The sequence below is a fragment of the Aulonocara sp. 'chitande type north' Nkhata Bay genome, linkage group LG3 (genome assembly GCF_057382095.1).
Source record: "Aulonocara sp. 'chitande type north' Nkhata Bay isolate Kocher_YH1m ecotype deep benthic linkage group LG3, A_spYH_male_GT1.1, whole genome shotgun sequence".
NCBI classification, from domain to species: domain Eukaryota; kingdom Metazoa; phylum Chordata; class Actinopteri; order Cichliformes; family Cichlidae; genus Aulonocara; species Aulonocara sp. 'chitande type north' Nkhata Bay.
Window position 1 is genome coordinate 36,328,247 of NC_141346.1, and position 24,320 is coordinate 36,352,566.

The 24,320-nt window shown below is 39.7% G+C and overlaps 1 protein-coding gene across 1 annotated transcript; it reads right to left on the minus strand.

Annotated features, from left to right (window-relative positions):
* Positions 1-1,296: 1,296 nt before the first annotated feature.
* Positions 1,297-12,620, minus strand: LOC147335407 (basement membrane-specific heparan sulfate proteoglycan core protein-like). Its single transcript, XM_086278840.1, has 11 exons — positions 12,584-12,620; positions 12,247-12,279; positions 9,410-9,682; positions 9,012-9,272; positions 7,142-7,414; positions 4,655-4,906; positions 2,905-3,021; positions 2,794-2,809; positions 2,623-2,714; positions 2,447-2,497; positions 1,297-1,986 (listed from the first exon to the last, which is right to left on the minus strand). Exons 1-11 carry the CDS (start codon positions 12,618-12,620, stop codon positions 1,859-1,861), a joined length of 1,533 nt encoding a protein of 510 aa, XP_086134966.1. The 3' UTR covers positions 1,297-1,858.
* Positions 12,621-24,320: the final 11,700 nt, after the last annotated feature.

Sequence of the window (24,320 nt, forward strand, 5' to 3'; positions counted from 1 at the left end):
CACATATAAACATACATATATTTTGTATTGTATGTTTCGGAGTTATAGCTCCTGTTGCTCCTATTGCTGCTGAGACTACTTTCGACTTTATATTCCACATCTACTCCAGTTGCTCCTTCATGCCGGGGTATTTCTCTGTTTTCTCGTGCTCCTTCTTCCTACTGTTGCTGTCTGCTGGGTAGCCACATCTACCACAACTGCAGTCTACTGTTCCTTGTCTACCACCACAAAACTCCCCCATAAAGTGCACTGATGATTCAGTTCACTTATTAGCCTATTAGCTGTGACAAATAACAAACACACACTCATATAATATCAAATTAATTGCATGTTTACTCCTACAGAACTGTTCATATTTGGTCATTATCCATGAATATGTGACTAGCACTGTAAAAGAGGTTGTAGGATATAATATAATATAATACAATATAATACAATATAATACAATATAATATAATATAATATAATCTTAGTCTATCATGATAAGTAAATGAAGTCTCTGCACATTGCTTTTCTCCCCCAATACCTACAGGAAACACAAGCAGTATATTGCTGCTTACAATAAGTTTTGAAAGGTTCTATCACATATTAAATTCAGTTTACAAGGTCTGGTGTCTACTGGTGTTTTTTCATCTTAACAAAAAAAATAAAATCTAGTATAGCCTGAAAAAAAATTAGCTGAGCTGTCAAGAACATGTCAAACCAAAATGCAACTAATGCCTCAATTATACAGTCTCTCTGTGACGGTACACCTTCACTTTATTTCCATGGCTTCAGATCACACCAAAAGTGTTACTGGGAAACTTTTTTTCGCACTAAATTCTATTAAACATTTGAATGCATGACCTCTGCCCCTTTTACCTGCTCTGTGCATCTTGACAAAGCTTGAGAGAAGAAGAGAAATGAGAGACTAAGATGCATCTGATGTATTTCAATAGTTCCCTAAAACAGTGGTCCTCAACCCCCGGGCCTCGGACCGGTACCGGTCTGTGAGTCGTTTGGTACCGGGCCTTGAGAGTTGAGGCTCAGGTGTGAAATGTATAGTTTTCAGTGCTTTTATCATTAACTCGGCTTCCCTGGGTCTTTTCCCATGTTGTAGTTGTGTGTCTTATTTTGAAAGAAATGTTTACGTGTTACCATAGTGACCAGAGAGCCTTAAGGGGCAGAGAGAAGGATGTTACTCTAAATGTAGTTGGCACATTTCAGGAGGATGCTGCTGATAAAGTTACACAATTACACAGTGAATTCATGTTTATTATTATATTTACAAAATGCCACAGTTTTTGTCTTGGTCGTATCATTTTATTTTGTTGTATTTATCGGCGACACCTTAATTGCAGGTCCGTGAAAATATTGTCTGACATTGCCCTAAAACCATGTTGACCAATCAGAAGCTTGAAAGGAGATCATGTCTTATGGAAATCTGAAACACACTTATGTACATATAACCAGGTTTCTTTGTTAGATTTATTAAAGTAACCAGTAAGTAACAAGTAATCAAAGAAGTAAAACAGACCATCAGATAAAGGCAAAAAGGAAACCTTGTGCTACTCTAAGTGGTCTGATGTGAAATCAGCATCATACTTAAAATTTACAGCATCTAATGAAGTAAACATCACAACACACATTTCTATACATGCATATATATATGTTCTCACCCTATTTAATATACAAACTACATTCAACAAAAATAAAAATAATATGGACTAATACAAAGGTAGACTCTATTAGTTCAATAAGAAGTATAACTTGGAGGAATTGAACATAATTTATTAAGATTGAGAAATGAATCAATGCCTTTGGCAATTCAACTTCAATGACCCATCATGGCAGAACAGAATCCAAACAGTGATAGGACTTAGGAGAGTTTCCCCTGGAGTCTAAACTCTGGTGGTGGTGAAGATGAAGACTGAGGCTTGGATGGAGCTCTGACTGAGGTGTTAGTGAGGTGGAGATTGGGAGGATGTGGGTGACGCGAATGAAAGTCTGCAAGCGAGAACGATATAAGAGCACTGACATCCAAAGCATGCACACATATTTTACTTGTCATCAGTTCCTATTTCAATTTCAGAATAAAGGCTTCGTCAGATTTAGGACACATGTATCCAAAGCTCTGTAGCTTTAACAGTAAAACGATATCTTTTTCTCTAAGTATCATTTTATAGCATCATTGACTGGGATTCACATTATTGTGGTCAAAGCTCTCTGTAGTGTCACATTTCCATATAAAGGTGATGGTATTAGTACATGTACTAACCCATACACTCTGTTTCCTCTGACACTGCTGATGAAAAGTAAAAAAAATAAAAATAAAATAATTATATATTTTATTTTATGTACTTACTTCTCTTATCAAGAATAATAGTAGATGCTACATTAATGTATTCATGTGCTGGTCTCTCTACACCGTTAACCTCTAAGAAGTCTATTAAAGTTTATACTGTACCACTTCGAGTGATTCCAGAGTTTCTGATCGATTCATAGACAGAAAGATCACCTACAGGAGAGTAAAATACAAGAAATAAAGTAAAATTAGTTTTCTTTTGTTTGTTTTTGTATGTCTGTATCTTTAGTGCTAAATGACTTTTAATAGTTACAAAAGTTATCATTTTTAGCGCTGACCGTGGAGAAGAGAGGAGTAAATCTGAGTGTCACTTTGGTTAGGAGTTTGGGGTGCAGCAGAGGATTGATTGATGTTTGGAGACTGCATGAACCTAAAACATGTCGTGTAAATGTAAAACTCATGTGTAACATTGTCATGCTTAAAAAGAACAGAAACAGTACTGTACAAACCTGTTTCTACAGCGATCTGTCAAAAAAGGGAAAGAAATGCATACTGTAATCCCTTTAAAGCACCAGAATGTATAAACCCTTCAGTCTAATATAAATATGTGGTAGTCTCACCTCTTATCCTTGTGTGGCAGCATATACAGCACAACAACACGGGAACAGTGAGTAAACTTCCAAAAACAAGTCCAATGATGAAAGGCACAAGAAACGAGTGGCTTTCACATCTGAAACCTTAAATTATAAAATATAAAACAACATAAACGATGGAATAACATTTTGGATGTAGAGAGCACAAACTCTGAGTGGTCAGTGACAGAAAAGCATAGATTACAGCTAAAGTCAGACTAAAATGAAGAAGTCAAACTACATGTATCTCTTAAAGACAAGAAATGTGATAAATACTACTGAGTAAGAGTAAGTTGGTAAATTAAAGAAATATGAACATAAATCCAAGCAGGATGTCCTTAAAACTCCCTGAAAAGTCTTCAGTTAATCCAAATTGCTGCAGCAAGAGCAGCAATCTAGGGACTAGATTACTGACAGGGACTAGAAAGAGAGAACATATTTCTCCTATATTATTGGCTTCCCTTCATTGGCTTCCTGTTAAATTCTGAATTGAATTCAAAATCTTGCTCCTCACATACAAGGTCTTAAATAATCAGGCCCCATCTTATCTTAAGGACCTTATAGTACCATATCATTCCATTAGAGCGGATCGCCCCATGCGTGGGGCTGGATGGCGCTAACGCGTCAACGAGCTAACTGCGCTAACGCGTTGACGCCGTGCACCCCCACGCACGGGGCTAGATGCTAGATGTTTCTTACTGTTAAAAAGGAGTTTTTCCTTCTCACATTTGCTGAAGCACTTGCTCATAAAGGGTCATATGATTATTGGGTTTTCCTCTGTTTTCTTTGTATTATTGTAGCGTCTTTACCTTACAATATGAAGCACCTTGTGGCAACTGTTGTTGTGATTTGATGCTGTATAAATAAAACTGAATTTTAATTTTTACAATTTTTTTGAAAATATATAAAATGATTTATTAAATTAGGAATTTATATTAGATGCCTGAGTTAGCTTTTGTTGCTTGATATTTTTCATGGCTGGGCAAAAATATTCACAACCAGGAGGTTGAGGAAATGCAGTAGCATGCAAGGACCTGGAGCCACACATATGAAAAACGCTGCAGAGACAGCCGTCATTGGCTTTGAGGTATGAACCCTGAGTTGGTTAATGTGTTTCACCACACCAGACGGTCATAGCATGGTTTTGTGTGCGTACACCATACCAAAATAAATAAATAAATAAAAGCTGTGAGATGCCAAATTGACTCCAAACCCACATGTAGCAGGACCTGGCTATTGTTGATGTATTAAAATGTTGAGCGATAGTAATAGATAAATAAAGAAGAATCAGCCCCTTCATCAGCAGTATGAGCTGCTGGCATCTAAATATTGTTTTGTTAACAGATTACTTTTATTTATTACTTATTTCTTTTGTTGGTAGTACCTATATTCATCTTTTGAGAGCGATAAACAGAAAAGTTGTATCTGGTGTTCTATTCCTGTCAGGATTTTGCTGTAAATTGAAACAAAAGTAATTCAGATCTATTGTACAACAAAATATAACAGATTCTCATTTTGGCTCCCCAGGTTTTGAGAATATATATATATATATATATATATATATATATATACACATACATCCCTTCTTTTGACTCTGCCTTAACCAAGTAGTTTAAGACATGGGACAAAAATAATGAATAATGAATGAATCAATAGCAAAGAAAGTTTTGTCAGCTGTTAATTTGATGTTAATTGTGGATTTAATTTGTTTTATATCTGAACAAAATACAACACTTACCATTTGTCTCAATTGTGACTGCAGCACTGTCCTCTGTGAAGAAAACTGGGTCTCCTCTTCCTCCTCTGCAGTGATAGATGCCTCCTTCTGCGACACTGAAAGTGTGGGATGATGTTCCGTTTGTTATTCTCTGGGCTGCAGAAGACTCTGAGGTACGTCTGAACCAGTAATATCTCCATCCTGCAGAGTCGTTCACAGAGCAGTTCAGGGTCACGCTGCCCCCCAGTGAGGCCCGAGGTTTTTCAGTTTGTGCTGGTCAGTTTGGAAAACACAAGTAAAGCATTAAGGTGGAAAAAAGATGGTTACTTTATTACATCTTAATAGAAAAGAATGCCAATATTGTTAATTATTATACATGTAATCCATAACATCGATGCAGGACATGCAAATCTCATAAATGCAAATTTTATTCACAGTATAAGATAGAAAACCTATCAAAATGTTTAAAGTGATAACATGTACAATTTAAATAAAAATATTTGCTAATTACTTATCCTTATCAAGGTCATAGGGGGGCTGAATTTCTATCCCAGCTACCACAAGGCAAGATACAAGGTACACCATGGAGATGTCGCCAGGCTGATGCCCTGGAGACAGACCTGGGGAGGGTGCACAAGTTGAGCACCTACTTGCTGGGCCTTAGCCCATGGGGCCCAGCTGGGCGCAGCCCAAAAAAAGGACATGGGACCACCCGCCTGTAGACCTGCCATCCACAGGAGGCAGGCAAAAGGGCGACTGCAGTGTGTGCTTGGTGGCAGTCAATGGCATAAACCGTGGCAGACAGATTCCTGGCAAACCGATGGTTTGTTCTCTGCACCTTCAGGTTGGGGAAAGGGTCCTGACTGTGATCTGCAGTTATGCACTGAACAACAGTACCTGCCCTTGTTGAAATCCATGGGTGGCTTGCTTAAGAGTACTCCACCTGGGGACTCTGTCGTCTACTGGGAGACTTCAACACTCATGTGGGAAACTACACTGAGACCTGGAGGGGTTTGATTGGGAACAATGGCCTGCCTGACCTGAACCTGAGTGGTGTACTGTTACTTACTTTGACAGCATTCTGAGGGAGACTGCGGACATTAAGTCTGAATGGACCATTTTAAGCACCTCCATTGCTGAGGCTGCTGCACTGAGCTCCGGCTGCAAGGTGGTTGGTGCCTGTAGTGGTGGTAACCCACAAAACAACTGGTGGGCACCAGAGGTGAAGGGAGCCATCAGGCAGAGGAAGGAGTCATGTTGGGCTGTTCAGCTGAGTTTAAAGTGGCAGAAATAAGAATCAGCACCTCCAAGTCTGAGGCTTGAGGTCCTCAGCTGGAAAAGGGTGGCATGCCCACTCCAGGTCAGGGATAAGTTGCTGCCCCAAGTAGAGGAGATTAAGTATCTTGGGGTCTATTTCACAGGTGAGGAGAGGAGGAGGTTTGGAGATCTGCAGTTACTGGTTTCCTTTTATACACTCCACCTTAGCACTTTGTGACTTTGTGTCATGGTATCCAGGGCTCGCAAAATCGCTAGCCCGACGTCCCGGGGCTAGCGATTTTTCCAGTCGGGCTACCAAAATCTATCTCTGCCCTGCCCCTCGGGCTATTGTAGGAAGGAAAAATATATGTCAATGCTTTTGCATTCTTTCGGAAATGTAGCTGGGCTGTAGCTGGAAATGTAGCTGGCCATTTGCTTCAAAAAGCAAATGGCCTAGATCTTGGTTCCACTTGTCTCTTACCCGTGACTTCAGTGGAAATTTCAAATTCAGGATCTGACACAGACTGATTCATGTCCTACACAGTTCTTACAAGTTCATAGAAATTTCTGTTCAATTAGAACCAAGTATTTGAGTTGATGATTGTAATTTTTATACAATGTTGTAATTTGTTTTTCAACAATTTTTTGATTAATGTTTTGTTTCCTTTACAATATTATACATTAAAGTATAATATTGTAAAGGAAACAAAACAGGAAACAAAACATCAATCAAAAAATTGCTCTCTTTTTTATTCGGGCTACTTACATTTATTTTGGGCTACCAAAAACTGAAGAGTCCCTGCCCGAAGGGCTACCAGGGATTTTGAAATTTTGAGAACCCTGGTATCTGGTCAGGTGTCCCAGTATTCTGAGTTTTAAATGTATTCCTTCCTCAGGGTTCCTCCCTCGAACATACCCTGACCATTATTCTCATCACAGCCATCTGTTATGTGTTTTTTAACTTTTTGAGTTTACTATTAGCCATTTATCATCACCTTATCTTTATCAAAAATAAAACATATAACTGATAGATTCTGTTATTTCAAACATATGAGTGTACTGGTTGGAAAACAACTAGCTAGTTAATAAACAAACTGGAAGACTGAACAACAAGATAGAATCAAAATATAATGGAAATACGTTCAATTGGCTTTGAAAGTATTAAAGTATAGAAAGACAGACAAACAGTGCAGATCACAAATACAATGAGTCACTGTGCCTTGTCAGAAATACTGTAACAGTTAAACTCACAGGTTTCCTCCACAATGAATTCACTGCTGTCCTCTGTGTAGTAAACTGGATCTCCTCTCCCTCCTCTGCAGTGGTACAGACCTCCTTGTGAGACACTAATAACTCTGTTTGCTTCATTTCCTCTCATGAGCTGAGCTTTAGAAGAGACTGAATCACGTCTGAACCAGTCAAACTTCCAGCCAGCAGAGCCCTCCACAGAGCAGCTCAGTGTCACACTGCCCCCTGCTGGTATGGTTGAACTTTGTGCTCTCAGTGTGGCTATGGGTTTATTTGCTGTTGAAGATACAGAAAGAGAAAAAACAGTAGATTGATGTCAATTTTCTTTAACAAGAATTTTGTTATGAAAACAATCACACTTTATACATTCAGTCAGTCATTTAAATTGTAGTGAGCTCCAATGTTAAGAAGTGGCTCGGACTTCCCAAATGCCTCATCAGCTTTGGACTCTATAGCAACAGGATACTGTCATTGCCTATCGCTAGCCTGGTAGAGGAGTTTAAATGTGCCAAAGTGAGGCTTGAGATGTCACTCACAGACTCCCGGGACCCCATGGTGAGAGGCACTGCTCCCACCCTAACAAGTGGGAGAGTGTCAAAAAGAGGAAACTCTTCTGGGGAGTTTCATCATCCGAGCAACACACGATGTGCTACCTTCCCCAATAAATCTGCAGCTGTGGTTTGGAAAGGACCCATCCAGCCCCCTGTGTACAATCCCAGCCACACTCAAGCACATCTTGGTTGGTTGTAGGACTAGCCTTACTCAGGGCAGATACACATGGAGACACAACCAGGTCCTCAGTTCTCTAGCCAAGAAAGTTGAGTATAAAAGAAAATCCATCAAAGCTCAACCTTTCACAAACCAAGAGGAGCGTCAGTTTTCATCAGCATTTATCCGGGAGGGAGACAAGCTGAAGCCAAGCCCCTCAAACCCGGACCTGGGCCCACTGAAGGTTGCCAGGGATTGGCAGATGCACGTGGACTTGGATCAGAGGCTAATTTTTCCACCGAGATCGTAACAACTACTCGTCCTTTGGTCTAACTCCCCAAAAATGGTACCATGGGAGGAAGCAATTGAGGAAGCTTTTGAGCTTAAGAAGCTCAAAGTACAGAGGCTGGAAGATCAAGGTGTGCCCAGTGGAAGTGGGGTGCAGGGGCTTTGTTGCCAGTACAACAGCAAAACTGCTTAGAGAGATTGGGATCAAAGGACAGGTGCAACGGCAGGCTAAACGGCCGGGTAAAAGACCGAAAGTTGAGGCATAACGATGAGTGCTGCTGGTAAAGTTTCTGGGCTGCCTTTTCTCATAACAGCCATTCCTCAAGATTTTGTCCATTCAAAGCAATGCATTATCAGGGACTGTAACATCTAGTCCTTTTACTGAACCTGATTTTTCAAACTGTTTTTGGAGTTTATTATATATATTACATCTCACCACTTTATAGGGTCATGTATCTTTGCAAAGTAAAAAATGACCTGTGCTCATATAAAAAAAAAATCAAATTTAGAACATGATAGACACGTGGAATCATTATAAAGCTGGTTTTTGTTTTGTTTTGTTAGTGCTGTTGTTAAGAATACTTTTTTCTGGAAAGTCATAATTTTGGAAAGTGGGGTGGGGTGAAAGTCATTAGGTCCCTTTACCATCACCGTCACCACCACTGCCTCAGACTCGGTGCAATCTAAACATCCCCTCAGTATTTTAGCTACATGATGTAGAGGCACACATAGACTGACTAAAATTATCAAAAGATTTTACTGATTTCTTAACACTGTACATTCCCTTTTGAGAAATAATATTATAGGTCTCCCTTTCCTGTCTTTCACATGTGTACATTAAATCTATTTTTTATGTATGCTAGACAGTTCAACTCACACAAGACAATCAGTGTGAAGGGGTCACTCCATTTTGCTAAGAGATAGTCACTGCTACCCCGACATTTGTAGTCTCCACTGTGGGACACTGATAATCTGCTGATCCTGTATTCACTGGATGTTTCAGGGATGTTTGGGTTTGGTGATTTCCATTCATATGTCATCTCCTTGTCTTCCCCTCCTTGGATCTCACATTGAAGGATGATTGTCTCACCAATGAACATCTGAGGCCAACGGTATTGCGACTTTACAACATACAGGACTGTTCCCAAAAAACAAACACAATGTGAAGAAAAACAAAAAAAGAAAAAGAGAAAAGAAATTAACAGGTAAAAGGTTTATGAAGTGTTACTTTGATGTCAGTGATTAATATTTGTTATTTCAAAATGTAACACTCACCCCGTTTCTTAATTTTAACTGGAACGCTGTCCTCTGTGGAGAAAACTGGATCTCCTCTACCTCCTCTGCAGTAATAGATGCCTCCTTCTGAAATACTGATCGTGTGCTCTGATGTTCCAGCTCCTATTTTCTGAGCCACAGAAAACTCTGAATCACGTCTGAACCAGTCAAACTTCCAGCCAGCAGAGCCCTCCACAGAGCAGCTCAGTGTCACGCTGCCCCCTGCTGGTATGACTCCCTCATGTGCTGTTATTAAGGCCCGAGGTTTACTGGCTGTTTAAAGAAAAATATAAAACAAGTAAAACACAAAGATATGACTTGCTTCGTGTATGACTTGCAATACATTTGTTATAGAAATTTTTAAAAAATCATTATCTGGTTTGTGAGCTATTATGGACTGAAGCTATTAAGTTTTCCTTAATAACTTATTAAGGCAGTAGAGTTTTATGTGATATCAGTCAGCCATATAGGTAATTTGTGCTGGGAGCATCTGGCAGAGTCCCCAGTTATTCATTGTTTTTTTATTTATGCAGGTAAAAGCATCATTGAGATTAGAGATTCCTTTTTTCAAGAGAGACCTGAATGTCACAAATCTCCCTGGTATGGATATCCTATCTATTCTCAATATGTCCTGGGATTGCTCTGGGGCTACCTTCAGTAGGACATGCCTGGAACACCTCACTGAGGAGGCTCCCAGGATATCTGAACCACCTTGTGGTTAATGCCAGTGTGATTGAGGATTTCTTTAAAGTATTACTTCTATATCCAACTGTATCCTGAACTAAGGTTGCCATATTTCCATGGTTGCACTGCTTTGCTTCCTGAGTCACATGGTCGTTTGCCAGGATCACTTTTAAGTCAACCAAAGGTTTTGTGACATGGAACCAAACTTCTACCACACCTGAGTTTGTAATTAAGCGATTGCCAGAGTTGCACTCCCCTTCATTTATTGGAACCTGTCAGGTACAGGCTAACCAAGCACAATAGGACTGCTATTATTTTCACATACAAGAGTCTGGTTCTGGAATTACTGCAACAACAGGCAACAACCATCTTGTTTTCCCCAGCTCTATATATCCACTCCAGCAATGGAGGTGCAGAATAACAGCTAAATCCTTCTGTGCATTTTAAGGATCTTTTCCACCTCTTCATACCTTTCTTCACTTCCTCCACCTGTCCTCGTCTCTCATTTTTGATTTTCTTTGTTATGCAGATGATACACAGTCCTACCTCTCCCTAAAACCAGGCATTGATAGCACATTGCAGAAAGTTTCAGATTGTCTTAGTGACATAAATTGCTGGATGTCTTTGAACTTTCTCAAACTAAACCATGACAAAAGTGACATTACAATTTTTGGCCAACAAGACTCTGTTAGTCTCACAAGAAATGACTTGGGCCCACGATCAGCTAATCTACATCCCCATGTTAAAAATATTGAGGATTCTACCCTCAAGCTGTACAAACAAATAAATTGAGTTGTTGTTGGCAGTTTCTTCCAGCTCAGGAGCATTTCTATCCTCAAAACTATCTTGTCATCTAAAGATCTGGAAACCGTTATCCATTATTATTATTATTATTATTATTATTATTATGCCTTCATTTCATCATATCTTGATTTCTGTAACTCTCTCTATTTACGCGTCTGTCAATGAAGCCTGTCCCGCCTGCAACTTGTTTAAAATACAGCCGCAAGGCTCCTGACGGATGCGAGAAAGAGAGACAGTATTACTCCGATACTCACATCTTTACATTGGCTGCCAGTTAAATACCAAATTGATTTCAAGGTTTTATTATTTGTTTTTAAAGCCCTCCATGGCTTGGCTCCAGCTTACATTTCAGATCTCCTTAGCCTGTACCTACCCACTCGAACTATGCATTCCTCCAGTCAGATGTTTTTACTGGTTCTACGCACCCAGATAAAATCCAGAGGTGACAGGGCTTCCTCCATCGCTGCTCCGAGACTCTGGAACAGTCTTCCTCTTTTATAAAATTGTCTTCCTCTTTGGAAATCTTCAAATCAAATTTGAAGACCTATCTATTTTCAAAGACTTTCGGATCTGATGCCGCTTTTGTTACATTTTAGCTATTCTGGTGTTTTATCTCATTGGATCATTTATACACGTGTATATGTATACATGTATTTATGTCCACGTGCGTACTCGTGTGTGTGTGTGCATATATGCATGCATACGTATGTGCATATGTACTGGTACATATATACTTGTATAAACAAATGTATATAAGAGTCTGCTTGGGTGTGTGTATATATTTGGATGTTTTGTGATGTTTTTAACTCATTTATGTTAATTATTTCTTTTATTTGATTACATCATCCCTGTTCAGCACTTTGGCCGATACTTGATGTCTTTTAAATGTGCTATACAAATAAAGCTGACTTGACTTGACTTTCCTATACTTCATGATTCCACTGCTAAGTCTCCTTGTCCTTTTTCTTCTGTCAAGAGAATACATCGAATATGTTCCTCATGGTTTCCCTCACCTCTACAATTGTACTTTCCCAGCCGTCTGGTAATTCTTGCCTACCACCCAGATCTATCTCAACTCCTCCCTGTGCAGCATTCTTCCTCCTTCAACTTTCACCATTTAATTCTTCCCTTTGCCTTCAGTCGCTTCCTCTTCTTCTTGATTTAAAAAAAGTCTCGATTCTTCTTCTTAATATTCAAAGTACTTTACATGTGCAGTATCTCATTATTAGGACATTTGGCAAATTCAAGAGATTAATTTCATTCAAGAGGTAATGGCAATAAATACGAAAATAAATAAATAAAGACTGAATTACATTTGAGGAAAACAAGAAAGAAAGAAAAAATCTCACCTGTAGCATTTCCATAGAAGACCGTACTGAGCACTGAAATGAAGATTGAAACCTGATCAGATTTTGTTAAACCTGTTTTTGATGAAGTTAAGGAATCACTCAATATAATTATATTGAAATAAACTTTAAATGTGCTACATTCAAGACAAATTGTATTGTCTGGAAATTTACTGTAATTCTCATAATTCAGTTCAGTTCAGTTTTATTTATTTAGCTTCAAATTACAACAACAGCCACATCGAGGCACTTTACATTGTAAGATAAAGACCCTACAATAATACAGAAACATGTTCAATAATTTGTGATACTCATAAGACACAGTTATTAATGTACTCACATAATAAATCAAGCATGCAGAACAAAGAGTGCCTCATTGTCACACCCAACCCTGCTGCAGTGCTAAAGTCAACGTGTTCTAACGGTGAAGCTGTTTCCTTGTAAAGTGTCTTTGTGCTTCCTTCCCCTTTATAATGAGCTCATAGAACTATAAACAGCTACACAAACCACAGCAGCACCGTTCCACTGCTGACATTTGTTGTCCACATCAGCTTGCTTCTTGTGCCAAGAAAGGTCAAAACAGTCACATTATGTTCTGCATTTATTTATGTAATTATCATTTACAGTGATCATAGCACTACTTTCTGGTTGCAGTGGTTCCCATCATTGGTAATTCACTATGAAATACATGCATCATCTAAACTACTACGTGGACTAGTGTGATTACATTTGTTTCCTCGTTACAATATTAAACATCAGTAAACAATGAGGAAAAATTGCCATTTGTTTGACTGACAAACGCACTCTTTGCAGCTTCTCTACACATCTACACACACACACACATGCACACACATGCACACACACACACGCACACACACAAAGATATGTGTCATGGCCATAGTCACTCCAGTTCTCTCAAATTTTTCATAGCCTTGCATTAACACTATGGGTAGCGCAGTGCAAAAGGAGCACCATTAAATTCCCACTGTGCTCTTCTTGACTAGATTCCTTTTTTGATCGTCTGCTTAAAAATTTGGTGAACATAAAAGCAGCTCTAAGCTACAGACTGCATTTCCTTTTCTCTAGATGACGTAATTCATCAGGTCACTTTCAGTACATAAAAATAAGTATAGCAGAATGGACAGAAACTACATATGCACATATGCAAAGCTGACACAAAAAGAAAGTAGTACAATTTACTGTACTGATTATGTTACTTTTATTAAAAAGAATACAGCATTTATCATCTGCAAAGTCTTGAACTCTACAGGTGAAGTTGTTGTTGCTGACATGATCACAGTGTATAGGGATACAGTGCTCCCATCAAAAGTCAGAGAGTGCAACACTGTCAAAACAGTAACATCCAATCAATTGTTTAACCTCTTATCTAATTCAAAGTGACACAGGGACAAAAAGTGGTGTACATCTTGGAAAGGTCGCCACATTATCAGAGGGTCAACATAGAGAGAGAGAATCAGCCATTCTCAAGGACATCTTTGGTCTGTCAGAGGAAGTCAGAGTAAAGTTTATTCTGGCTTACTCTGTGGGAAACTCCACAGAGAAATATATGAGCAGGCTGTGGTTAGTACTGCGAGCCAAGTGTGCTAATCATAGATAGACATTTAATTTTAAATATAAAAAAAATGTGATCCCACACATAATTCTCTATCATCTTGATGAAGATGTTGGAAGGGACTGGGACCAGAACAATGAACCTTAGGTGCCTTGGTTGGAGGTCAACTGTAGCAGCGCAGGAACACAGAGGCCCTCTGAACTCGGTGGCGAAAAATCCATGGCGTCTGGTCCTGGTTGCTCAGGGCCCATGGGCTCTGATTCTGTTTGTATGGGATGACTGGTGACTAGAGCAGCACTGAAGGCTTCAGAGATGACTCGGGAACCTGGAGCTGCTCAGGAGGCTTTGGTAGCCTGGGTTTCTAAAGCTTGAGCTGCACAGGGCTCACAGATTAGCAATTATCCTGGGCAACATAGGTGGGAGCTTCTACCTGGAAGAGGGAGCTCGAGGAGTTAAGGTTGCAGATGCCTCAGACTAACTAGGTGCAGAACCACCAATGAACTGCTTGGTATCATCAAGCCAGAAGAGCTGGCCAACATTGAGTCAGGAATTTCCAGAAAAATGGGCAAAGGTGAGCTCCCCAGACATGCTGCAGGTCTTGGGCTGGTAACTACTACTTCACCATCAAGAGCTTCTTCATCGTGCGAGATGCAAGTACTGGCAGAAAAGAAGAAATGGTGAGCATGGAGGATGAAGAGTGAGGGGCTGGTGAAAGGCTAAGCCTAAGCAGAGGAGAAGTGGTGGACCAGGACATCTTTCTACATTGGTGCTGCAGTGGTGGAGAGAAGCTCTGTCAATGTGTCAAATCTTTTCGTCCATTTGCTTCACCAAGGACAGATCACACAAAGACCCCTTTAACAGCTCATTTGGAAGTACAGAGATATGCTGGTCATTTGATGTAGGGCAGCCTACGTGGATATGTAAATGATATGTCAATTACAGATAGGGTTGCCAACTTTTAAATATCAAATAAGGGACACCGTGGCGTGCCAGAAGCACAGTGCACAACAAGCTGGGCATAGTGTAAAAATGCACTGTGTGTGACATTGCGGGTAACCATCAATTTTCATGATATTTGGTAGAATAAGGGACAAACCAATTTTGCTCATTATATGGGATGTGCCAGCTGAAATGGGACAGTTGGCAACACTAATTACAGAATACCCATATGAGGTCCTATACAGGCCCAGACTGAGTGTCATGTTGTGCTGTTTTTCTGTTCCTGTCCCTGAATCCTGGTTTGTCCCTCCTGGGGACAACTCTGTTTCTGCCTTTCTGCTCCCAGCAATTCTCCGGACTCCAAAAAGAAAACAGATTGGACATTTCAGTTTCTCACTCTTCCACTTCTTCAGCCGGTGAGTCACAGACAGTTGTTCTGTGTCTATGCTCTCTGTCTACCAGCTGTCAGAGCTAAAATATATTTTCCATAAGCTTGCACACATTCTGCTTAGATTGTTCTTTGTCATTTTAGTTCTGTAGTCAAAGAGATGAAGATAAGGTCTTTCATGACTCTGTGAAAAGTCCCGGGCAGATATTATTTTTGGGCCTTGCCACCACACTGAACTGGAGCAAACACAGCATCTCACATTCTGTATGTTTATATGTATGTATCTCTCTCTCAGACACACACACACACACACAACCAGAGACACACATATTATAATATGAACGCATATTTTCATGGAGAAAAAGCAAATTATTCCATAATTGACATCAACAGGTTCATTAGTATTTTGCACAAATACAGTCAGATATATATCATATTATATCAGTCTTCTTTTAATAATGTAGAAGATTATTGCATACAAAAGTATACCGTGTTTATTGCCCAAACATTAATAAACTATATGTAACACTGAAAAAGCTGACTGTAAGTCATGCTGTTATTATCACTGAGTGAATAGAGAGAGCATGAAACTAAACAGAAGCACACCAGTTTGTACTTTTTTGTGCTAAAATACAGTAATATGTCTACAGTTATTAATACAGATATTGTATTTCATAATGATGATGACCTATAACTCTTATACTTATTGGGTGTGTATGACACTTGGGTAGCAGAGGAGCAACAGTGGCTTCATAAAAAGCTTCATTTTGGGGTTGCTGTTACAGCTCTCCTCACTGATCTGTAAAGCAAAAAAGACAACAAGATTTCCAATTTGAAACAATAATATGAGCTAAAGAACAAGAATAAATCATCACATCATACTCCATCATGTCAGCATAAATACCTAGAGTGCTCCCTCATTTGACTTCAGAGTAAATTGCTTCATCAGCTGACACAAGACTTGATTTTCCTGTAATGGAGAGAAGTTTACTTAAAAGACTTGTGTAGTCTCATAACAACAACAACAACAACAAAAACAACAATAATTTTCTTAAACCACAGGTTAATAAAGTTTTCTTTATCACTGTTTTTATTAGTGATATAAACAAAAATGCACACACACACAAACAAACAGATTTACATTTTTAAATGTAATCATAAATCATTATAATAAATTATCCATGTCATCACTGTAAATGATTGCAGGCTTTACTCACCCTTGTTTGTCTTAGTATTTCCTTTATCCCAGCGGTTGACCTGAGCATACATTGGACTGTCCTCTAAGAGAGATATGAGATCTCAGCATACATTTGTGCAACACAAATATCACATACAGCTGATGGATCAACGGAAAAAGGTGGATGGAGGTAAACTATAAGAAATTTACAACGGTCTGAAGATAATCTCACAAGTGAAGAAAGAAAGTGCAAGTAGCTTGGACACAGCGGTACCTAAATATTACACATTTATTACATATATCTTTGCAAAAATGTGCAAAATCTTAACTTTAAAGCTCAAATACTAAAGATGACATATCTAACTTTTGCCTTCAAAGTTTTATGCAAAAAATGTTAAGTGAGGATATAGTTAGATTTAATAATTATATTTTCATATTACCTAGAGCTCTTTCTAATTTGACTTGGGAGTAAACTGCTTCATTGTTTGATTCAGGACTTGATTTTCCTGTAAGTAGAAAGACAATTATTTAAACTTTTTCATATTCTCATAATTAAAATCAATAACTGTTTTTTATATCATAATTGTCCAAAAATTAGAAAATAAAACAGCACAAAAAAATAAATAAATAGAAAAAAAAAAACAAAAAAAAAACATGGGCTTTTTTTGCTGCATGGAAGAGAAATCAAATCAAAGTTTTATATAGACGCCTTGAAATATAAAATAAATTAATAATTTAAAAAAATGTAAAAAATGATTAGTCATTAGATATGAATGCACCTGATTTTACTTGTGCTGAAACAGAGAATGGAATTGATTCTTCGTCTTCTTCTTATTATTACTATTACTACTAATAAAAGTGCTTCCTAATGTGATTATTTATGCACTGCTACTGCTACACTGCTACAACAGTAATCTATAAGATATATTTTATACTTAAAAAAAAATCAATGTACTTGTACTTAGACGAACAATTCATATAAAAAAGATTATATCAATTAAAAAAGATAAAAAAGAAACTTTTATTAAATTATGTAAACTGTGAATAGAAATTGTAACATAAGAAGATTTACATCTTTAAGATAAGAAACAGACTGAACAATACTGAGTGGAGATGATGGCAGACTTTGCTCACCTTTATTTTTCTTGGCTTTTTGTTTTTTGTGGTGGTTGATCTCAGCATACATCAGACTGTCCTCTAAAAGAGAAGTGATATTTATTCAGCAGAAATGTGATATGTAGCTATTCACTGAAGGGACAAGAGGTTGACTGAAACTGAAATGAAAATCAACTGTTGTCTTTATGTATGCTTAGCTGTCTTAGACAAAAGACATACAATGTGTTTTATATTTAAAGATATAGATAAGTTCTGGGTATGGTTGTAACATGGGGAGAGTTGTAACGCCACTAATCTCATCCTATCTATCTCAGGGATGAGATAGGAGTCATATGATGATTTCAGTTTTTACCCACTTCCATCCCTGATTTCACATGGTGCTTGTCAGGGTTGCAAGTGTATGCAGATTTTATTGAGAACAAACTGGTTGTGACATACAAAAGTTTTTTTGTTTTGTTTTTTGTAGCAAATTTGACCCATGCACAGCTACCAGTCTCCTTTTCTGGCCCTGGCAGCTACTGTAAAAATAGTGGATACATGATTATGATGATAGGACCATAGCTAGACTGGCCATCGGGCATACCGGGCATTTGCCCGGCGGGCCGATGGTCATTTTTCGTCTTTATGGGTTTTTTGTTGTTGTTTTTTTTTTTGTAATGGTATAATCAGATGCTGGCAGATGTGTAAAAATAAGTCAGTTGTTTGGTGGTGGCTATGGCGGAGCTTCCACAGAGGCCAGCAGGTGGATGAGGGAAATGGGAGGCAGGAGGAGGAGAGACCGGAGGCGGCCACCGGTCCCAGTGTCAGGTGAACTGAACTTCAGGTAAGTGACGGAAGTGATGTTGTAGGTGACGTCAGACGCCGGAGATTTTGGCGGAGAAAAAGCAAATGGTAGCATAGAGTTTAACAAAGGTTTTCCAAGCTTCAGTATTACCAAATATACTAATCAATTGTCATATAACTAACAACATCTGTTTTATCATCTCTAACACCCTGGAGGACAACGGGGAGAGTTTAGACGCTCTCCAAGATTACATCGACCGCTGTTTTCAAGATTTAGTAATGCATAAGGCCCAGAGTGCATCTTCCCCGGCCAAAATCGAGACGCCGTCATCGAAGAGAAGTCGCCAGGCAGACTCCCCCGGTACAACATCGCCTGCCGGCAAAGACATCGCAGAAATCCTGGAGTCCATCGACAAGCGATTGTCCAGTTTCGATGCGAGGCTGTCCCTGGTGGAGATCTTACACCGGGAATTTAAATCTCTGAGAGAATCCCTGGAATTCAGCCAGCGGCAGGTGGAAACGCTTGCCGCTGAAAATGCCACGCTACGGGAGTCGGTTAAATCTCTCACCGATAACGTGACCCAGCTAAACATTGAAAATAAAAAAATAAAAGAGTCCGTTATCGATTTACAAGCCCGTAGCATGAGAGATAATCTTGTGTTTTCTGGTATTCCAGAAACTGCCGGAGAGGACGCAGAGGCAACGGTGAAAAGCTTCATTAAAATCCACCTGAAGCTGCCGGAGGACACCGTAAAGAACATCGACTTCGATAGAGTACATCGCTTGGGGGGCGCGCGGTCGCGGACCGGGAGACCACGGCCTATTGTGGCCAAATTCAGCCAATTCAAACAAAAGGAACAGGTGAAGAGTCGCGGCAGAGAGCTGAAAGGAACGGACTTCAGCGTGAACGACCAGTTCCCCAAAGAGATCCTGGAACGACGCAAGGTCCTGTTCCCAGTTCGACGTAGCTTTATCCAGAAAGGCTCCCGTGCTGTCATCGCTGTGGACCGGCTCTACGTGGACGGACAGCTCTACCGCGACCCCGGCATCACACCGTGGTTATACTGACTGCACTCCAGATAAGAACCCGCTACACTCTTTTCTTATTCATTCACACTTTCTCCTTTAAAATGTGTTTAACCTAGTAATATCAATATGATGTCATAGCAGATATAACACCGTCACCCTCCGTCATTGCTTTAATTGGAATGTTTCCGTTTCGTTTCCTTTTTTTTGTTGTCGCTCACAGTTCATGTGGTTTCTTTCTTTCTCTTGTCTTTCACTGCTGTGGTCACCTACTTCCCCACTCACCTACAAACAACACCCTCTATTTCTCCATATTTTCACAACACGATCACGCAAACACATCAGCTCAACGGCAGCACATTCACAACAGCCTCACAGCACGCACAGACTTGCAGGACACATAAGCAAGCCACGCTTGTTCATATTAGTGAATATTCACACACATAGTCAGACTTATGGAGTCTCTCACCACACTTCTTTTTCTCTTTCTATTTACAAACAAGGGATGTTTCCATATTCTCTCCACCTGTCTAAACGAAACACCCAGCATACATCATTAAACATACACGCACAATTAAGGGCATGCTGAGGTTTGTCACATGGAATGTAAATGGAGCTGGCACCAGAGGAAAGAGGTTAAAAATATTTAACCAGCTTAAAAAACTACAGGCAGATGTTGTTTCATTACAAGAAACTCACAAACCTGTCACAGGTTTAAATGAACTTAAAACACCTGAGTTTCCTAACGTGTTTGCAGCCGGTTATAATTCTAGACAACGGGGAGTAGCAATTTTAATACATAAAAATGTTAATTTTACAGTACTCGATACAGTTATAGATCCAGAGGGTAGATTTCTAATTATTAAACTATCAATATTGAACAAAAAACTATGTATTGTTAGTATATATGGTCCAAATGTTGATGAACCCTCATTCTTCCACGGTTTTTTTAGTGCACTCTCTGAACACCTTGATTGCACACTCATTCTTGGCGGTGACCTCAACCTTGGACTAAATGAAGAAATGGATAGGCTCAACACAACAGGAACTCAGCGTAATTGGCAGTCCACAAATATAATCAAACAGTATATGAACGACTTTGGTCTTTGCGATGCATGGCGCTCTCTTCACCCCACCAGTAAGGAATATACTTTTTTCTCGCATGTTCATCACTCTTACTCTCGTCTGGATTATTTTTTGGTCAGCAGCTCACTGCTGTGTGACATTTCAGACACTGAGATTCATCCTATAGCTGTCAGCGATCATGCTCCTGTATCTTTAACACTAATGCACAAGAATAATACTACGCCAAGTAAAAACTGGAGATTTAATATATCACTACTTAAAGATGAAGACTTTACTAAATACTTTAAAAAGGAATGGACTTCATATTTAGACTTTAATGACACTCCCGGAATATCTGCTTCTGTTCTATGGGAAGCAGGGAAAGCTGTGATGAGAGGTAAAATAATTTCTTTCTCATCACACAAAAAGAAAGAAGAAAACAAAAATATTCAGGAATTAGAAAAAAACATCAAATCACTAGAAGAAGCCTACGCGTCCCACCAAGATCAGGAAACATTGAACAAAATATGCAAAACAAAACTAGAATTAAATGAAACTATTAATAAAAAAACACAATTCCTTATACAAAGACTTCGCTTGCAGAATTTTGAACACAGTAACAAATCAGGTCGATTTCTAGCTAACCAGCTAAAAATAAATAAAGAAAAAACAACTATATGTGCTGCTAAAGATTTATCGGGGAACACAATATATGATCCTGGAAGAATAAACAACATTTTTAGGGATTTCTATGAAACTTTATACTCACCACAAATAAACCCATCTAAAAATGAAATTGATCTGTTTCTTGACAACGTAACTCTTCCAAAATTACTAGACAGTCAAGCAATGGAATTGGATTCGCCACTGACACCAAGTGAACTCCAGGAAGCCCTGATAAGTATGCCCAATAATAAGGCTCCAGGTCCAGACGGCTTCCCTGCAGAATTCTACAAAGAATTCTGGACAATTTTGGCACCAGTATTCCACAGCATGTTGCAGGAAATCGAGGAAAAGGGCAGACTACCACCAAATATGAATTCTGCCAACATTAGTCTCCTGCTAAAACCAGGCAAAGACCCTTTATTTCCCTCAAGCTATCGTCCAATTTCTCTTTTAAATGTAGACCTTAAAATAATCTGCAAAGCTCTCTCAAAGAGATTAGAGAAAATGACCCCCCTCTTAATTCATCCTGACCAAACTGGTTTCATAAAAGGTCGGCACTCCTCAACAAACACTCGTAGATTACTTAATTTAATAGACTACTCATACGATAAAAACATCGAAGCCATAATATTATCTCTAGATGCAGAAAAAGCATTTGACAGAGTTAATTGGAAATTTTTATTCGCAACTTTACACAAATTTGGTTTTGGAAACTCTTTCATAAACTGGATAAGAATATTATACAATTCCCCAAAGGCTCGTATCAGAACAAATGACCAGACATCCTCCAGCTTCTGTCTCCTGAGGGGCACCAGACAGGGATGCCCACTCTCCCCCTCACTTTTTGCAATTTTTATCGAACCTCTAGCAGCAGCATTTAGACAGGCTACAACAATTAAGGGCATAAAATGTAAGAACATAGAACATAAAATCAGTCTCTATGCGGATGATGTGTTGCTTTTTCTGCAAAACACACAAACCAACCTCTCTGAGGTAATTACTTTAATAAACTGGTTTTCAAGAGTTTCAGATTATTCAATTAACTGGCCAAAATCTACAGTTCTCCCCATTAACTGCTCCTTCCATAATTCTTCCTCTGCCCCACTGCAATCCGGAAATATTAAATATTTAGGTATTAATATCTCTCCTAAGCTTTCAGACTTAACTAAACTAAACCACATCCCACTTCTAAAGAAAGTAGAAGGCGATCTGACTAGATGGAAATCTTTACCCATATCACTCATGGGAAGGGTCGCCACTATAAAAATGATGATCTTGCCAAAAATAAATTACTTATTTTTGATGATCCCTAACAAACCATCACAAGATTGGTTCAGATCTCTGGATTCATATATTTCCAAATTCCTTTGGAAAGATAAACCCCCGCGTATTAGCTTAAAAACGCTACAAAGAACCAAGGATAGAGGAGGATTAGATCTGCCTAATTTTCACCAATACTTCTTAGCCAACAGGCTTCAGTTCATCTCAGAATGGTTAAAACATACCTTCTTAGTTGAGCCCTGGCTAGATGTTGAACAGGCACTATGCAAGGATCTAGAGATTTCAGACTTACCATTTATTAGCTCAAACATCAAAAGACATGAATGCTTTAAAAGTATCAACATCAGCTTTTCTCTAACAGCATGGTGGGAGTTTCTAAAAATAACGGAGTCTTCATTAATCCCATGCAAACGTACACCTATCTGGAATAACCCTGACATATTACAAAACAATAATATGATTAATTTCCCAGAATGGAGTTGCAAAGGAATTAAATACTTAGAACATATATTAGAGGGAACAGAATTTATTCCATTTGACAGACTAGTTAAACAATATGGGATCAACAAGACAAGGTTTTTAGAATATCAACAAATTAAATCCATAGTAAAAAAGAAATTTAACCTCAGTCAAGTTGAATTACAAACACCACTAAGTGCGGCACATTTTCTTACTCTTAAATCCCCCAAATTATTATCTAAAATATACAGAACACTTTCTAAATTAGATGAATCAATATCCCTTCCTACTGCAAAGTGGGAAGCAGATTTATCAGTCAACCTAGACCAAAACTTCTGGTCTCAGATTTGCTTAAAAACTTTTAAATTAATTAAAAATCCCAGTCTGCAATTAATACAATACAAAATACTTCATAGAGTGCACTATACAGGTCATCGGATGTTCAAGATGGGCTTTACATCTTCCAACAACTGCTCACACTGTCAAGGCAATACACCAGACAATTACATCCACGCTCTTTGGTTCTGTCCACCAGTGCAAAAGTTTTGGCGCGAGATATGTGAAGATTTATCAAAATGTCTGAAATGTAACATTCCAACCTCCCCCTTAGTGTGTTTGTTGGGCAGCTTAGATAATGTCACTTCAGAAAAGAATATAGCCCATATGATCTTCACTGCCCTATGCATAGCCAAGAAAACAGTCCTCATGAACTGGAAAAATAAAAATAATCTTAATTCTAACCAATATAGAAATTATCTATTAGATTACATTAGTCTTGATACAGCCTCTGCCACCACATTAGATCAATTGCTCTGGGCCCCTTTTATCAGCTCCATCACCTAGTGGGGGTGGGGGGTCATAGTTTGGTCCCGCCTTCACTGTTGTGATTGGTGAGGGGGTAGGGACAGGCTTAGGGCGTCGGGGGGTTCCCCGGAGGCATCTTCCTTGGGGGGCTCAACCCGGGGTAGCGGTCACGTCCGGTTGAGGGCTCTGTTGGCTCTCAGGTGACTGTTTCCTCGCGGCTGCGTGCAGCGGGGCTAGGGGAGGGTCTGTGCTGACGGACGTGGGTTACTGACCTGGCAACCTGGCTGCCCCTGGGTGGGTCCGGGATGGGCGTGAGGTTCTGGGGGTGCTCCGTCTCTGGGCGGGGGCCCGGGCCGGGCCTCGGGGGCTCGGGTCCTGGTTGGTGTGTTGCCGGGGTTGTGGGCGGGTGGGTGCATGGGGGCCCGGCCCTGGAGCAGGGTGCCGCCGGTGCATCGAGCCGCCTGGGGGGCTTTTCAACTGGTGGGGGGGATGGTCACATCTGGCAGGAGCTTTCTTCTCTCAGGAACTCTCTGCAGGAGGGGGAGATACAGGAGAGGTGGAGGAAGATCTCAGCCTGGGCGTTTACCGTCTTATGTAGTCTGGAAGATGTGTGGTTGGTGGGGTGGGTGCAGTTTTCTCTGTGGTGGGGTTGGGTGGACTGTCCAGGGCTCTGTGGAGCCGGGGGGCGCTACTGCAGTGGGCCCCGGTCTGATGGGCCTGGGCCCCCCTTCCCTGGCGGGTCGCGGAGGGTGGGAGTGCCTACTGGGGTCAGCGGGGGAGCTGGCCCCAGGGAGGGGTTA

Coding starts and splice junctions, on each gene's coding strand:
- LOC147335407 (XM_086278840.1), bottom strand. CDS start 12,620: ATGAGGCACTCTTTGTTCTGCATGCTTGATTTATTAT. Junction 9,273..9,409: donor AGTTAAAATTAAGAAACGGG/GTGAGTGTTACA, acceptor TTTTGGGAACAG/TCCTGTATGTTGTAAAGTCG. Junction 7,415..9,011: donor CTTCACACTGATTGTCTTGT/GTGAGTTGAACT, acceptor TATCTTCAACAG/CAAATAAACCCATAGCCACA.